General features: G+C 36.4%; 1 protein-coding gene across 2 annotated transcripts in view; it reads left to right on the forward strand.

The window, feature by feature from the left end:
• The first annotated feature begins 570 nt into the window (after window positions 1-570).
• LOC114351106 (MAP7 domain-containing protein 1) overlaps window positions 571-17945 on the forward strand; it is a 73069-nt gene continuing 55694 nt past the window's right edge. Inside the window, exons 1-2 of one of the 2 annotated variants that reach the window (XM_028302167.1) lie at window positions 571-840; window positions 17654-17838. In XM_028302167.1, the coding sequence (XP_028157968.1) occupies window positions 795-840; window positions 17654-17838 (231 nt within the window). In that variant the 5' untranslated portion in view covers window positions 571-794. The remainder of the gene's footprint in view (window positions 841-17653; window positions 17839-17945) is intronic. The other variant, XM_028302168.1, reaches the window with a different exon arrangement.

The raw sequence follows: 17945 nt of genomic DNA on the forward strand, positions 1-17945 counted from the left end.
AAACAGTGACATCTATTGATACCTTTGAAACCAAAGTGTAAATAAAGAACCTACTTAGATGGCAGTCTTATCCCTTTTTATAATACTCAGTAGAAGTTATAATAGATGGCGCTGGTAGGCTGAGTTATTCATTACTTTTGTGATTTTTACTCATACAAAGCTGAAACTTATTTTTTCCTAAACAAATACATTTTTTAATCTGAAATTACCTGTATTTTCACATACCGTAACTGAACAAACATTTTGTACAAAAATAAAAAATGTGTGCTGATAATGGCAACTCCAGTTTATAAACTCTGCTACTCAATACTAGATGGCGCTACAAGTCAAAAGTTGCTTTATGACTTTCATTTGTATTGCGTGTTTTCTTTGTACTAAAGTAGTATTATTGGCACAAAGCACTCAATGGATAAGAAAGTTAAGTCAAACTAGCTAATTATTTTTATTTGAACTCGGTGGACGACCCGGTAACAAAGTTATTATGCCTACATTCATTGAAATTTTCCATCTTAACAGGTTTTTGATGCTTTGTTATAAATTTTTTAAAAACTAGCACAAATAATTTCAATTTAAAAATCTAAAACACATTTTTTTGGCTGCTTATTTGGAAGGTGGTTCGCCTACATTTGCCACCGCCATCTCATCGCTCGGCTGCGGTACGTCATTGGCAGTGAACGGAACGAAGTGTTATCGTATAGATCGCTGGCTGGCTGTCTGAAAATAGTGAACCGAGTATGAGTTTTCGAAATATGTTCGAATAAAAAGTGAATAGTGAGTGACTGTCATCCAGCAAGATGGTTGATGACGTGAAAAATATTACCGAAACCGCTGAAAGTAAAGGTATATGTGCAATTACAGTTAAAATGTGTCATTTTGGTGTAAAATGTGATTGAAATTTGTCTAACCCTAAATCGTGTCGTGGCCCCACGTAGTGGTTTTGTTCGGTTCGAGAATGTCCGTGGTGCGATGTGCTCGTCACAATCCAATGTTTTGTTTTTCATCTTTATTTGGACGCCTTTTTCCCGTCGTGGTATGTTCTAAAATTAGCAAAATAGTTGCCAGACAACAGGAATGCGCGGCCGATGATGTTGCGAATGTCATTCTGGTCTCTCTGAATTTGGGTGTTTCGTGCTTAGTTACCGTTATATCTGACTATTTTTTGGCTTTCTACTGCAATTTCACGCTTAATTCTCTCTGAAGAAAGTAGATGAAATCATTAGTTATTCGTATAATGTACGGCTTGAGTCACAAGTTCCGTGATTACCTATGCACTGACGTATTTTATGTACACAACATATTTCTTACATGTAGAATTTGCAGTACACTTTCTAGTCGGCTATCTTATCATGGTTATATCACAATAAATGTAGNCACAATATATGCAGAATTGCACTTTAAAGTCATCAGTCTTGTTGTGGTATGTAGTTAATGAATAGTAATTGTGTAAAAATTGGGATTTACCCTGCCCTAAAACTGTTAAGACACAATATAAAGTAAAAAGATAGGATTAAAAAAGCGTTCAGTAAGTACAGGTCTTAACAGACGATAGGGAGTCCATGGTAGATGTTTTATTGCAGTGTAGACAGTATGAGATACCTAAAAATATTATAAACTTTAGTACCTATTTATCAATAAAAACCATTGGAAATGCATTGCAAGCAATGTCTGCACGGCATGCCAATGCATGGAGTTTATATTCATTTTTAATTGTTAGAAAATAATTTATAACCTATGTAAGCTCCAGTATTATGGATAATATGGGCTACCGATAAGTATTTAATTCCCCATTTGATAAGTTAATTGCATAGAAAGAAACATCATAATCATGATTACAGCAAATACAATCATTATTATACCTACTTGCAGTGTCATAGATTGCTTTTATGACAATACAGATAAAAATTGAAATAAAAATAACAGCAGCATTTTATTTGAATGTGCGTACACTTTCACGAATAATAATTGAATTAATTGGCAATAAGGTTTATATTGCAATTGTATCAACATGCATAGTATTTATTTTTTGTTAATGTTTTCAGCTGTTCTAATGCAATTACTGAAATGCTTGTTTTTCGAGATAAATGTTTCGTAACTGTTTGAGTCACCGTCATCTGATGTCATTTTTAGCTTGGAAAGAGTAAAGTCTGTAATATTGCTACGAGTAATGAAATAGAATACTCTGGTATTCATGAAGTACATATTGCAACGTCAAATTCTTGGATTGCCGAACTGAGGACACTTTAAGAAATCAAAAAGAAATTCAACAAAATTGTTTTTAATTAACCAATTTATTTGTTGTGGTAACTAATAAAATTAGCTCTAGTTACTAATGTATTATAATCATTTAAGTAATTATCTTTTATTCTAAAATAACCTTTCAGTAGAATACAAGAGAGTTTGAAAGATCTAAAAAAGCGTTTTGAGTGTTGCAAATATTACCTACTTTTTAATTCCTTAAAATTATCTTTTACTCATTCACTGTTACAATGTACTGGATAGAGACCCAATTTTACAGGCTTTTTTTCATTGCCATTTATGATAAGGGGGCTTCATATTATTCATGTAATGGTTCAGAATTCCAATAAGACCTGTCAATCAAAATATTCATATTCATATTATTTTTTTGCTCACTAAGTGTAGGTACAGACAACAGCACATCAGGCTATACATTTTCGTTGCAAAGTCGCCCTTATCGCAACTACGTAAGATACCACAGTGTTTACGTTGATGTGCTGTCGACTGTACATAAGGTAACTAATATCCATAACCTGTGACCTTCGTCTGTTATTTATTCTTGATGCTTCTATCACTTACCATCAATGTTTCTCAAGGCACTTGAGATTGAGGTTGCAATTCTGGTTTAGTTGTTAGTGCCTCTGCAATCCTGATGTTCCATTGGATACCAAGCATTTACTTTCTGTTGTACCGGTATGTAAAAAAAATAAAATTATTAACCTACCAGGCTTATGTATTTTAAGTTTTTTCAGTGCCTCCAATATTGGTGGTCATCCATTAATTGCCAATTGTTTATTGCTAGCAAACTTCAGCTATTTGATATTTTATACTGTGGCTCTACAAAGTTATTAATTAACACCTTGGTCTAATGACATTGCGTTTATTATGATGCAATAGTAATATCCACTCAATATATCAACGAATAACGTGTGGGCGCCATTGCCGAAGTTTGGATATCTTTGATATTAAAATTCATTATTAATGCTATCACTCCTACACTCTCATTTGAAATGCATCAATGATTTGCTGCTGTATCAGCTAGTTTTTCTATTTTTTACTAAGTTTATCTACTTGGTATATATTTGAATTTTGAAATATTTTATGTGGAAAGCTACATTTCAGTTTCTTTTACTTTCTTATTTCTAGTGTACAAAATGTTCAAACTATGAAATGACGCCTAAAACTGGATCAATCAAGCATTATTGAATTCTAGAATCATACTAGGTAGGTAGTTGTAAATTTGTAAGATGAGTATAAATATTTAAAAAGATAACGATTTTTAGTCGCCATTTTTGCGGCGGCTTTTATAATAGGAACACGTGTTACTCGTGCGTCCAATCCCAGTTATTGTGAAAGTCAGAAACTTAGTCTAAAAACGGACTATCCGATCAATCTGAGCTGATAACTACCCCTATAATACGGAAGAATTTAAAATAAGTGCGTATGGAGCGTAATTCAATCAATAGCCTTAAAAAACTATGAAATCATGATTTTCACTTGAAAATTTTAAATGCTTCACGCACGTGGGACTGAAAAAATCTCAAAACCCAGATAAAAATTAAAATCACGTATTTTACCGTACTGATAAAACCCAAAATTATTAGTCTTTAATGTAAATTAACCAATTTACGTCGAAATGCATGATTGGTGTTAATTTGCATGCTGCAGTTTTTAGCGTCTTTGTTATGCATTATTGGGTATGAATTTGATAAAAACACCTAATATTAATGCTTGTTGCCCAAGGAAACTCTTTAATTTACATATAGGGTGAGCAACAATCGGTCAAGGATTTTTTGTAGGTACCATGTGGCTAGTTATAAAACATTGTATCTTTTTAAAGTTTTTTATTTTTTTAATATATTTTTTATTAGTTCTGATCACAGGAATATTGATAGAAGAACTTAGAGTTCTGTACAATAATATGCGTAGGCTCATGCTTAATTAAAAGTCCGAAAAAACAATCCCTCAATAAAATAAAATACAATATTATGATTCCAAAACAAATTCCACAATGTTTAAAAATATGCGAAAAATTCTAAGACCGCGAACGCGAATTGTTTTTATCGTGGTCTGAGAAAATTTCTCACGTAAATTCAAGTGTTCCTCGAAAAATCTTTACATTTCTCATCGACAAATATTATCGACACATCTGTTGCTATCTGCGATATAAAAGGAAAGCTACCTTCAAACTCATCTGACGCCCTTATTCAGTATTCAACACAATGTATGTAATAACCCCAATCGATTCAATCGGATCAAAGTCCCCTGCCGGATTGGGACCACCTCCGTTACCACTTTCATGTAAAGCCAAAATATACAGCTTGGCAAATATCTGAAATGCCTATGCCCTTGACTTATCCTGAATTCATTATTCTGCACAGCTATGAATTTCTCGACCTGTCTCCCATTTTCCGGTTGTAAAGAAATGTGCATTTCCATGGTCTTAAATTGCTGAAGACCCTAAAAATTCCGTCACGATCGAAGCACCCAGATAACCGTGACCACGACCATCGAAGATGGCTATTCCAAGAATTAGACTATTATCAAGCCATTCCCTCTTAGTCTTCTGCTTATTAGCATGGGGAGACACTAAGAAGTGGTCAACAGAAATGATGGTCTTATAGCTAATCTACTATAATATCATATCACATGTAGAGTAAAAGCAGATTCATAATGGATGCATCACTCAGTCGAAATCTCAAAATACCCCAACGAGGAAGAAGTTGGGCGATGATTGGGAAAAACACATCGATCTATCAAAATCATTCTCAGACCACGTGCCATAATGTCAGAGTTCTGCTGTCCTGCTGCGTACTTAGCTAGGTAATTAATATTCTCGCAGAGAGGAAAACACCGATTTGGAGTTCAATCGCTTATGTTGACAGACGCGCCTACATTCCGATCTTTACCGAATAGTTCAAGAGTGTATTTTTAGCTAGGTTTATGAATGCTATTTGCTCGTAAGCAGAAATAATCTTTGCATCCACTTAAACCCCTTTTTGGAACACGTTACCTTGCTCTCCAAGCTCACAATAAAGATCACTTGTACCTGATATAATTTCTAGAATCAAATTATGTCGAAATATTAAAAGATACTCAAATCAATTATCTCGGGGTAAGAAACTATCGTTCAAAAATTTAATGAATTCCAAAAACGTTGATGAAACATAATTAAGTAGAGCCAAGTCTGCGATCATTTTATTAATGGCATCCTGAGTCATTTTAGCTCCACAAGCAAACATGTCATTTCTTCAAAAGTTAATTCGTAGGTGTCAACTTATAATATCAAAAGCCTCAGCATATGGCTTCATACGGAATTCCGACACCCACTCTTTAACCCTACCCTTATTAATAACATGTTAGAATCTAATATTGCTCACAACTCTGTTAGATATAACGTCTTTATTGCAAATTGCATTAAGTTCATTTTACACAGACTTGACAAGTTGTACACGGACCGGCAAGGTCGCCTTTCCTAATATACAGTCTTGTTCATATATTATGGTTTTATTGCCAAAGGCATTGTACCGTGAATTGATTTTATTTGATTTAGTCTACCGATTGATATAAAACTTAATCCTAATGCGTTGTTGACATGGCATGTTATGTTGTCATTGATTTTAACGATCTCCATGTAAATTAGTCTTTCTTACATGACTCTTTCACCCTCGCTCTTACCATGCTAGAGTTAGTATCTCCCATTAAAGTTTATCATCATATTACAGAGTCGGATTCATTCAATGTAGCTAAATATACTTTTCGCTTATTAACACTAGCAAGTCATATGTCCGTTTGGAGCATTATCTCGACGTGATTCGTTTTCTATCGTCATCATGAGAGTTTCGAAAAGTTTGAACGATCAAAAGTTGTATAAACTGACGATAGCTCTTGAATTTTCAATAAACATTCCATTTAAAACAATCTAGCTGGAAACGGAATACCAACTTTTGACACATCTGTCTTCGCAGCATAAAAAGAAGTTTTTGCACGTTCCACATTGTCATCCAGCATCTGGCAGATGTCGCTCAACCCTCGCAAGGATGGGTAACCTGTTTCCGAGTCATATTCGTCACGGTACATTGACTATCGAGCTAATAAACAAGACAATGTATTAATAAAACTGTGTCGCTTGGCGACAGAAGGCTTGTTTGTACTTAAGCAGATTTAAAGCTGGATTATTTTCTGGAGCCTCGTTGGAAGACATTAGGTTCATAAATTTTCTTCAGGACTTTTCCAGTTAGTAGTAGTTGATTTATAATAAAGACATTAGCAGATCTTACTACTTCATGGTTAATGGTTTTTATTGTTTTCATTCGAAGTGTTTAATCACCATTAGAAATAATAGTAACGTAAACACATTAACTATTAGATCGTCTACGTAAATAGTTTCTCATAATATCGTCTACGTAAATTGTTACTTTTAATTTAAGTCTGTATGACATTCAACTCGGCAAGATCAGCTTACGTGGAGTTAATGTATCCAACCCACACACTTATTGGAATAGAATTTTGAATCGAGAAAGAAACCCAACCCATGTTCCAAACACTTTCTGTTCAAACTCATTGAATAAACTTCAGTCAGCCTACACTTTGGCAAAGGCTGCTAAGATGGGCGAACTAAGTACTAATTGATTGGTCCTTGTCTTACGCTACAAATATTTACTATACGAGTAGTTCAGTAACTAAATCAGTGAGTAAGTAGGCACAGACGACGGCACGTCAAGCTAATGGCCTCTTATGGACTAAGTAATAGAGGCGATTTTGCAAATAACCCGATGTGCTATCGTCTGTACAGTTGCATTTGCACGTTTACCTGGGTTCGTCATTTGAGTTACGGCTGTAGTTTTAAGAGCGTTTACGCCGTTTGGCGCAAAAACAGTACTTTTTCAACTCGTTACAATCATTAACCAGTAATACTACAAATATGTTATAGGCATAAATAGTTAGGCAATTTCGTCGTCTAAATAGTTAATTGAGAAAATATTGCGATTAGTTTAGCANTGCCGACGTCATTCTATGAATGGAATGTTCCAGCGTTCCGCAAAACAAGCGATTCTATTGTATTTTTGTCATTTGCAGCTGTTGTTTTATCATTTAGGTTATGTTTTTATTGCTTTTGCTTATGTCTGTCAATAGAGGACAAACTTTTGGGGCCTTCATCCATAAAAAGTTTTCAAGATGATAAAAATAACAGTGTTTATAGCTAAACTACTGCTGAGTGATAAGAACTCGTTCACTAGACGTATGTAAACAACGCTGACCCAATAGTAATAGCATTCCATCCATCTCCCTTATCTGATGTATTGGATTGGATTGCGATAGTGTACCTTGGTGTTGATAGTATTTTTTACATCGAATATTCTATTTTATGGGGTAGAACAAACTCTTTGTTTTGTATTGCTTGTCTGGGCCTAGTACAAGTTACATTAAAAGGTCAGGGAAGTAATTAATTCATTCCTAGGTCATTGTATTCCATTCCTACATGACGTAACCTGAATCCGTTACGGGTTTTTCTATTTTATACTGTCCTTTATCATCAGTACCTACGTCACATGTGCATCAGTCCACCGATGTATTAAGTCACTCCTCGTATTTCCCAACAGCTTGTAGCATTTTGTAGGTATATCTTGCTAACCACTCTACGTTTGCCAAGACGCGGTTTTAGTTCAAGTTGTATACAAGTATACAACATGTCGACCCCATCGATTTCGTAGGTTCTACGCCAAATGTGATTAGCTCGTAGCCACTTTAATTTGCTAATACATATTTTTATTTGCAGTTGCAGCCACTTTAGTTCGCTAATCCTTTTATTAGGTCGAGTGCTTTAATATCAATATTTGTATTGTCCAAATTCCAAAAATCGAAGCTATAATATCGCTTTAAGATGCCATCATTATCTCTCAAGTCCTAAACCAATAAATCATAGGTAATATTTCAAAACAACCTGTATTGTGGAAATCATAGTCGGACACACAGGTCGATGCGATAGTGTGTGGGCTTCATCACTGATTGCTATCTATCTAGAGGTATGACAGTCATAGTAATGAGTCAGGTTGGGTAACTCATGACGAGTAGTCGTGTAATGTGTGTACTATGCCATTGCCACCCACATAGAATAAACCAGTCATACGCTATCGATTCAAGAAATTGCCCTTCATATAAAATTGTAGGATAGAGTTACTGTTTTGAAGCGATACACATTTGTTTCTTACAGACAAATATTCCTCCATGACTTTGGTGTCTCAAGTCCTAATGAAGGTCGTTAGCAGTTAACATTATTGTCATCATTGCATCTTATTTAAATGTAAAATTCTTAGAACTTATTACCATACCAGTAGCAGCGGTAATTGCTCGCATTCGATTTGTTAATTTTAATGCCAGTTCTGTTTATGTTTGCTAAATTAGCTGAAAGGATTCATAATATCCAGCAATTCATCGAGATAGACTCGTTAATCATCATGAATAACTGCAGGGTACTAATCATCATTATTGGAAGGTGGGTATACGCGAGACTAACCACAGAAGCGTGGCCAGACCGACACTAGCCGACGATACTTTTTGCTGGCCTGCTATTTTTAGAGAGCCCGCAAAAAGGTATTGTAGGCAGTGCCTATTCAAAGTTAGTGGTGCTAGACAAACTGACTGTAAAGAATATCACATGGGTGTGTACTTAGATCGGATACGAAACTAAGAATGAACAACTTTTATCACGATTCGTTTATTCTTTAGGTGTTAAATTTCTCTTAGATCCTAACAATGTTGCAGGAACAAGTTTTTGTCGAAATTCAACCGATCTCTTTTGCAATTGCTGTGGAACATTTTGCTTCGTCTACCGCCTACCGCATTAGACTTATTGACAGCAGTTTTTGTCTACATTACTATAAAAAGTCCAGTCATTGTAGATCTAGACTTGACTGTAAAAACTCTGCATTATCACCGCTCTCGGGAAAAGTAGATCGAATTGTGGTGAAACTAACCTTGTGCATAGTAGGGGAAGATACAGAAGGTCTTCTTGTATTCATAAATTGCGGCAAAATCATAGTAGTCTGTAGAATTCATACATTTATTATTCGTTCATATTTGGTGGCGTAGCCGAAAATTCACCTTGCAGCATACTGGCTACTGGCTCCAACGTTTTCAGATGTAGATTGCGGGACTTGCTATGCACACTACACTAATTGCTGTATTATTGAGTCCCATTTGAGGAAAGTTAAAGTGTCTGAGTCTGACTAAAGCTAATAGGTTTTTCCTAAATACGTTTGCCAAGTGCATTTAGAAATTTATAGAGGTCTGGCGGCTGTGACATTTCTCCTACCTTGTACTAAACGGGTAAATCATTACTTCTCATGTGTTAAGAATACTGATTCAATCTGTGTTGTGTGTTGTATTTCACATAATTCTGCTTGTTTTAATGCGGGCGCAGATTTGCGTGCCACGCCAGTTTCTGGATCTGATAAAGCTATTGATTTTGTCGATCAGCCACTTGATAATGCGACGGGTTCGTGCGCTTTTTCAGTGGCATTCGATTTCGAGGCATGTTTGTTTGGTTTATGTGTAAATTCGGTCGTTGTAAGACACATGCTGAAAGTCCAGACAACAGATGTGTCAGTAACACATTTTTGCTGGAAAATATCACCTTTTCTAACTTCATAAGATACCATTATTCATAGATAGTCTTTAGCTAGCACAAAAAATTTTTTATTCAATCATAGATTCTAGCCGTGTGGTTGGTGTTGAATATTGAAATTCAACAAATTATATCTTGAGTAATAATTTCAGAATACAAACCTGAATTTGGCATCTTTGGAAGTTTCATTGCAAATAGCTCTGTAACTTTTATACAGATGGTTAAAAATTAGACGCAATAGCATAGTCTATCAATAGAAAATATGATGTATCTACACATGTTGAAGCTATACTTGCCTTATCTTATCATCGAGTGCTGTGTATGATGTTGGATCGATTTTTATAGAGCGCAGCGTCGTGTTTTCGTTTTTTACACTACTAAAGATACAAATGGATTTAAAAATTACGCACTTTCACCTGACGTGTTTCTTTTATCCGATATTAAGATCAAGATACACGTAATCCGAGAATTTGCTGCTAAAGTAGCGACTTTTGTTTATGTTTGCTTCGTTTTTAACGGTAAACATGTTAATGAACCTCATTTCGGAAAAATTTATGATTCTGCACTACATGTGCCACTGTTATAACTTGCATTAAAACAAACTTCCTAAAATATTGCTTCATTTTCTGATAACGTACGTAGACATACTCTGCAGTCAATCATTCATGATCTTTACTTTGTATGATGCATACTTACTATGAAGAGATAAATCTCAGGATAAGTCGGCGTAGACGCATTACGTACTATCTATCTTGAAAACTAAGATGGTTTTAACAATTTTCAGTATCTGTTTCACCTTCAAATATATACGAAAGCTTAGCTAAAAACTTATGAGTGATGATATTATGATGATGAGATACAAAAGACAAGTGACCTTGATTTCACTTGAACGTGCGTTATAAATATCAACGCGCTTTTTCTCATGTACAGACGAGAGCAAGTCATGCTGTACATCTGTGGCATCTTATGCCGATGTAACAAGGGCGATTTTGCAACCAACATGTATCGCCTAATGAGCTGTCGTACATAGACACATAGACAAAGACGCTGCGCATAAGCTGAATGATTTGACACAATCTATGTTTGGATCTAATTATGAACGGACTAGCAATTAGACAACTTTCATAGAACGCATGAACGCAAGCGCAGTGATCAGCTGTCAAAATTACAACTCCATATTAAATGAAAATTGGGAGCTTAACAAAGTTTATGAAGTTCTACTAATTTTGTATTGACCTAACGCGATCACCGAGTACAGAATACAAATCCATCAAGACAATTAGAAAACTTACTTTGTCTTTTGTTTATTCAGGTCAGGTCTTAGAGCCTCAAGTTAGATGGTTACTGTCCATATTTGGGAATTAATTTTACTATTTAAAACCTCCTACACCAGTAGTCTCATTAGTAGTAGTAGTATTTATTATCCTGAACTTTTACGCGGTAGAAACTAATATTATTGTGACCTGCAAGTAAACAAGCTCTTCGAGCCATTAACCAATTCAAAGCTAACCTTCCCAATCGTTGAGGCATTACCAATAAAGGACAAAGACGCTTGCAAAGGAATGGATTTCCTAAGCACCAATCAACTACCACTAGTCGCACTTAACGCCATGTACTTAGTAATAAATCGAACAGGCCATTGGAACTAATCATCGTTTGCCACAGCCATACTACATGCCAATCGATGTTACAAAGGCTTGGCCACGCGTGTCCTATGAGATGTTCCGCATACCTGTGTAACGACAGGGAGCCTAGACAAAGTAAAGCATTTTGTGACGGTTTTAATTTCGAAACCGCTTCACGAAACGAAATAACATGGACGCATAAAAACTCAGGAGCAAAGTGATTTCAAAACTACAGCTGTCACCATTGTTAAGTTTGGACATAGGTATACATACAGAGTGTCCCACGAGTATTGTATCCAGGAGTATGTATCTTCGGACCACATTTCAAATAACTACCCAATTTGTAGTCTACATTTTCTTAGTAGTTTTCGAGGTATCCAATGGATAATATCCATGTTTTGGCTAGAACTTATACAACACATTGATAAAATTTATTATTGTAGTTTTTACGATAGCGTGAAGCATTTGCACACCTCCTGCCATCTGGCTGGTGTCAAAAGTGACGTCTGCTGAACGTCTCCTTCCGCTCTACCTCACATCTAAAAGATGTGTGATGGAAAAAAAGACCGGTGAATGGCAATTAGACATCTCAGAGGCGCAACCTTGTCATTAATCTCCAAACAGCTGCTTAACAATTAACACCATTCTATTGCAAAACAATTTGTCTTCAAGGTTGTCGATCCTATAAAATCCTCCGTCGAGTTACTCGGTTATATTACTATTATGCAACACCTAGTGTAGACCGGACCCACTATGTCGATTGCCGACAAGTGGCCACATTCCTGCGCGATGACGATGACTATTTACTAAACACGCGTCTATTGATCTGAGTCGATTGTGGACATTCATCGATTAATCGATCGGGACCCCTGTCTGTGTTGAACCCACGTGGAGGGTAGGGTTGTCACATCAGCATCAGCTACAAGTTCTGTAGTTTCAGAGACCCAATAGCTTCTTTTGGGGAGACGGTAGTCGCCTTGGGTAAGGACACCGTTATAATTTTTCATTATTAATCTTTGGAAGATATTTTCACTAGAAAGAAGCTAAAATCTCACATTATTATTTATTATCTTTTCTTTCTTTTATCACACTCCACCATTTGTAGCACTAACAGGTCTCGTTTAAATATCCAAACATGAATAGTTAGTTCAACATGAATAGTTAGTTAAACATGAATATTTAAACTTGACAACCCTGCAACGTGTAATGATACGTGTTAAACAATAATTAGGTCAAAGCTTGGCATGTGAAGTAGTTGCGGTGCGCCTTTATTACTGTGTTTATGTTCCGTAATAACCTCATATAAGACTCAATTTCCTGTAAAAGTATTTTGGAAATATCAAAATTTTAAGTACCTGGACGCGCCAAATGGATTAAATTTTAGTGATATTGATCCAACCGACAATATCGATCCTGTCCAAATTTTTATAAATTGAAAAGCTCTGGAATGAATTTTGCCTAACGTTTCTATTTAGATTTTTCTTGAAAATTTTACGTTTAGAATTCCGATTCCATGAAGTCTCATAGAAAAAAGTCATTTTTTTATCTTTTTCGAAAATGAAATAATGCCTAGTGCATTGCAGACACCAAAAATAGCCAAACGATCCGGCTTTCTCAAGTGATGTGCTCGCCAAAAAACAGAGCCTATTTTATATCGTCGTGGAAAATGGTGAACTACCCAACTGATTCAGTGTACAAGCGATTTTTTTTAAGCATAACAAGACAGGTATTTGACCACAATCACACCTGATGTTAAGTGGGATGCAGTCTAGGATTTTACATAATTATCTGCCCTGTAAGTGCCTATTCACTCTCGCCTTGAACAGCCCCGGATTATAGTTTTCGGGAAAGACAGCAGCAGGCAACGAATTCCAGTCCCTAGCTGTTCGCATTATAAAAGAGTCATCGAAACGCTTAGTGCGAGCTGGTGGAATGTGATTAGCCACCATTATCTGGGCCTGAACAATTAAATCTATTTGTCAGAGCTTGGATCGAATCGTAACAACCAAAACTTTCACTCACATGTGTGGCTGCAATGATCCCATGGCTAATGATTCGTCTTTCTGGAAATGGACCGTGGAGAGGCGCTCACGAAACATAAATGTGCAGAGAAAGCTCGTTTCTGAGACACATTTTGGTACCTTTATGGGTGAAGTCACGATATCTGATGTATGACCTCTATCAGCTAGAGGCAGTCGATTTTTTCTTGTTTCAAATCATGTTTGACCTCTCATTGGCAAGATCAATTGGGAAATCAATACTATACTAATACTACATAATTTCATTGTAGCTGTAATGTGTATTTATTGAATACTGAATAATNAGTTAAATTAACCATAAATAGTAAAGATATTAAAATATTTGCAGTGGAACAAAGTGTTGGTGAGAGACATGAGAAAATCATTGGTCTTTGCCAATCATGTACTTTGGGCTTTGTGGCAGGTTGTGGCGAGTTTAAACGCTTTGTTTAAAATATCAATTAAAACTTTTATCTGATTCCGATATTACGATATTGGGTCGCTCAATATCGGAATTGAAATATCGGATCTCGCAGTCCGAGATTCCGATATTACGAGATTCCGAGATTCCGATATTCATGCCCTAATTCATGCCCTAGTTTGGATCTAATTATGAACGTACTAGCAATTAGACAACTTTCATAGAACGCAAGCCCACTGATCAGCTGTCAAAATTACAACTCCGTGTTAAAATAAATACTTTGGAAGCTTAACAAAATTAGTAGGACTTTAAAAATTTCTACTAATTTTGTGACGTCCCTACTCCCTACATGACCACCATGTACTGATCTACATGGTGAGAGATAATTAGAAAACTTACTTGGTCTTTTGCTTATTCTGGTCTAGAGTCCCTAGATGGTTAGTGTCCATATTTGGAAATTGAACGTTACATTTGAAATTAAGACTTCCTAAAGCAATAGTGCGTATTCATTAGCTTGAACTTCTGCGCAATGGAAACATTATTGTGCCCTGCAAGTAAACAAGCTCCCAAGCCATAAAGCAATTCAAAGCTAACCTTCCCAATCCTCGTTGAAGCAATACCGATAAAGGACAAAGACGCTCGCAAAGGAAATGGATTTCCCAAGCACCAATCAACTACCACTAGTCGCACTTAACGCCATGGACTTAGTAATAAATCAAACAGGCCATTGGAACTAATCATCGTTTGCCACAGCCATACTACATGCCAATCGATGTTACAAAGGCTTGGCCACGCGTGTCCTATGAGATGTTCCGCATGCCTGTGTAAAGACAGGGAGCCTAGACAAAGTAAAGCATTTTGTGACGGTTTTAATTTCGAAACCGCTTCACGAAACGAAATAACAAGGACCTAAAACGTATGAGCGAAGAGATTTCGGAATGATCACTGTCACTATTGTTATTTTGTCTAGGGCCTAGGGCTGATATAGGTACAGACGTGGTATCCAAATAGGTAGTATTGAAGTGTGGTCAGGCAGAAGATAGAGCTCCGCTAACTAACAATCGCCGTCAAAAGTTTCTGTAGATAAAATTCTGTTTTGATTGGAACTTAATCGCCACTTTAAACAAAGTTAAGCTTGTATTTTTTAGTTTTTACTAATAGCTGAAGCATTACACACACACCTCTTGCCATCTGGTGTCAAAAGCGACGTCTCCTTTCACTCTATGTACTTCATATGTAAAAGATGTCCAATAGAAAAAAAGAAGCGGTGAATGGCAATTAGACATCTCAGAGGCGCAACCTTGTCATTAATCTCCACACAGCTGCTTAACACTTAACACCATTCTATTGCAAAACAATTTGTTTTCAAGGTTGTCGATCCTATAAAATCCTCCGTCGAGTTTACTCAGTTATATTATTATGCAACACCTAGTGTAGGCCGGACCCACTATGCCGATTGCCGACAAGTGGCCACATTCCTGCGCGATGACGATGACTATTTACTAAACACGCGTCTATTGATCTGAGTCGATTGTGGACATTCATCGATTAATCGATCGGGACCCCTGTCTGTGTTGAACCCACGTGGAGGGTAGGGTTGTCACATCAGCATCAGCTACAAGTTCTGTAGTTTCAGACCCAATAGCTTCTTTTGGGGAGACGTAATCGCCTTGGGTAAAGACATGTAGTTATAATTTTTCCTAATTACCTAATTAATCTTTGGAAAATATTTTCACTAGAAAGAAGTTAAAATCTCACTTTATTACTATCGTTTCTTTCTTTTATCACACTCCACTGTTTGTAGCACTTAACAGGTCTCGTTTAAATATCCAAACATGAATAGTTAGTTCAACATGAATAGTTAGTTAAACATGAATATTTAAACTGACAACCCTGCAACGTGTAATGATACGTGTTAAACAATAATTAGGTCAAAGCTTGGCATGTGAAGTAGTTGCGGTGCGCCTTTATTACTGTGTTTATGTTCCGTAACCTCATATAAGACTCAATTTCCTGTAAAAGTATTTTGGAAATATCAAAATTTAAAGTACCTATAGACGCGCCAAATTGTTTATATTGATCCAACCGAAAATACAGTATCCTTTCAATATTTTAAACTGAGAAGCTCTGTAATGAATTTTCCCCAATCTTTCTAACTTGATTTTTCCTGTCAATTTTACATTAGAATTCCGATTCCATATAGTCCCATAGAAAAAAGACATTTTATCTTTTCCGAATATGAAATAATGCCTAATGCATTGCAAACACCAAAAAATAGCCAAAAGATCCGCCTCTCTCGAGTGATACACTTACAATAATCAGTATTTTAATCATATCGTCGAGGAAAATGATGAACTGCCCAACTGATTCAGTGCACAAGCGATTAGCCACCATTATCTGGGCCTGAACAATTAAATCTATTTGTCAGAGCTTGGATCGAATCGTAACAACCAAAACTTTCACTCACATGTGTGGCTGCAATGATCCCATGGCTAATGATTCGTCTTTCTGGAAATGGACCGTGGAGAGGCGCTCACGAAACACAAATGTGCAGAGAAAGCTCGTTTCTGAGACACATTTTGGTACCTTTATGGATGAAGTCACGATATCTGATGTATGACCTCTATCAACTAGAGGCAGTCGATTTTTTCTTGTTTTAAATCATGTTTGACCTCTCATTGGCAAGATCAATTGGGAAATCAATACTATACTAATACTACATAATTTCATTGTAGCTGTAATGTGTATTTAAATTGAATACTGAATAATAGTTCATTTGTTTCCCTTATAACTAGCTATTTGTCCTGGGAGTTCTCAGTCCTGTTAACATTTTGAAACCACGTTTCTCTAATTAGGATTTACCTACTTGTCAGTTGAGATTTATCAACCGTTGTTGGGTTCAACAAGTTCGGTTTAGGCATTCGTGTTTGTTACTCCGATATTTTCAACGTTCGTTTATTTGTCTTGTTCACGTGTGCAGCCTGTCAATTTAGATATCAATATGGTATATTAATTCATCTTGTACTGAATTTATAGTTCGTTTACTTCAACGCAGAATTTCAAGTGCGTTTCTTCCGTGACGTTGATCATTCATCAGTTGAGCAATGAATAATCGGCAGTATATTGTTTGGTACAAAACATTAAGGCTGAAATACCTAACGCCTGTTATTAGAAGAAAGCTATTGATGTTATGCTGTATACTTTTTTTGACCTTGGAGAGTGCAAACTTGCCTTCTTACATTGGTTGGACCGATCAATGGGTCATAACGTTAGATTTCTGGAACAAATTAGTTTGGGTGCCACGACCGATTATTAAATACACTTTAAATGCTCTTGAAGTTGTCATTTAAAATGTCCTTAGTACATCTGACATTTTTTTTATCAAAACACAAAATCCTGTGATCCTCTTTCATTTTATTTCTCAAAAGAACAGATTAAAGATCTTGCAAATCGCTTAATAATTATCTTATGCCTATTTTCATCATCAATCCCTAATTTTTAATTGACCCCTAGGAAAACAAAATTGCTGTTATTTGTAGGGGTCACTTAAAAATTAGGGATTGATGGTGAAAACGGGCATAGATATTTATGTATGGTCTATCAAACCAATTGTTATTCTGTGGTATGGTAGTGAGAGTGGTACTTTGGAATTTCGTTATTTCTGAAAATGATAATATAATTATGTCATAGTTGCGTGCCTTTTTCCTAACTCTCGCTATCGTTCCAGCGACAGCAGATGCCATAGACCGAGCGAGACTAGCCCGCGAGCGGCGCGAGGCCGAGCAGCGTAAGCGTCTGGACGAACTGCGCGCGCACGCGGCCGCCGCGCAGGCGCAGCGCGAGAAGCGCGACGAGGAGCGCCGCCGCCGCCAGGCCGAGCAGCGCGCTAAGGATGACGATAGGAGAGTCCAGGTAAATGCTACTTTATTGTGGGTCTAGCAGGGTCTATTATTAGTCGCACATTCGCAGGCAGTCTCAGCTGCACTTGCTAAATGATTATCTTGAAGTGCACATAGGGA

The sequence above is a fragment of the Ostrinia furnacalis genome, unplaced genomic scaffold (genome assembly GCF_004193835.3).
Source record: "Ostrinia furnacalis isolate ACB-3 unplaced genomic scaffold, ASM419383v2 OfSCF1084, whole genome shotgun sequence".
Classification (NCBI taxonomy): domain Eukaryota; kingdom Metazoa; phylum Arthropoda; class Insecta; order Lepidoptera; family Crambidae; genus Ostrinia; species Ostrinia furnacalis.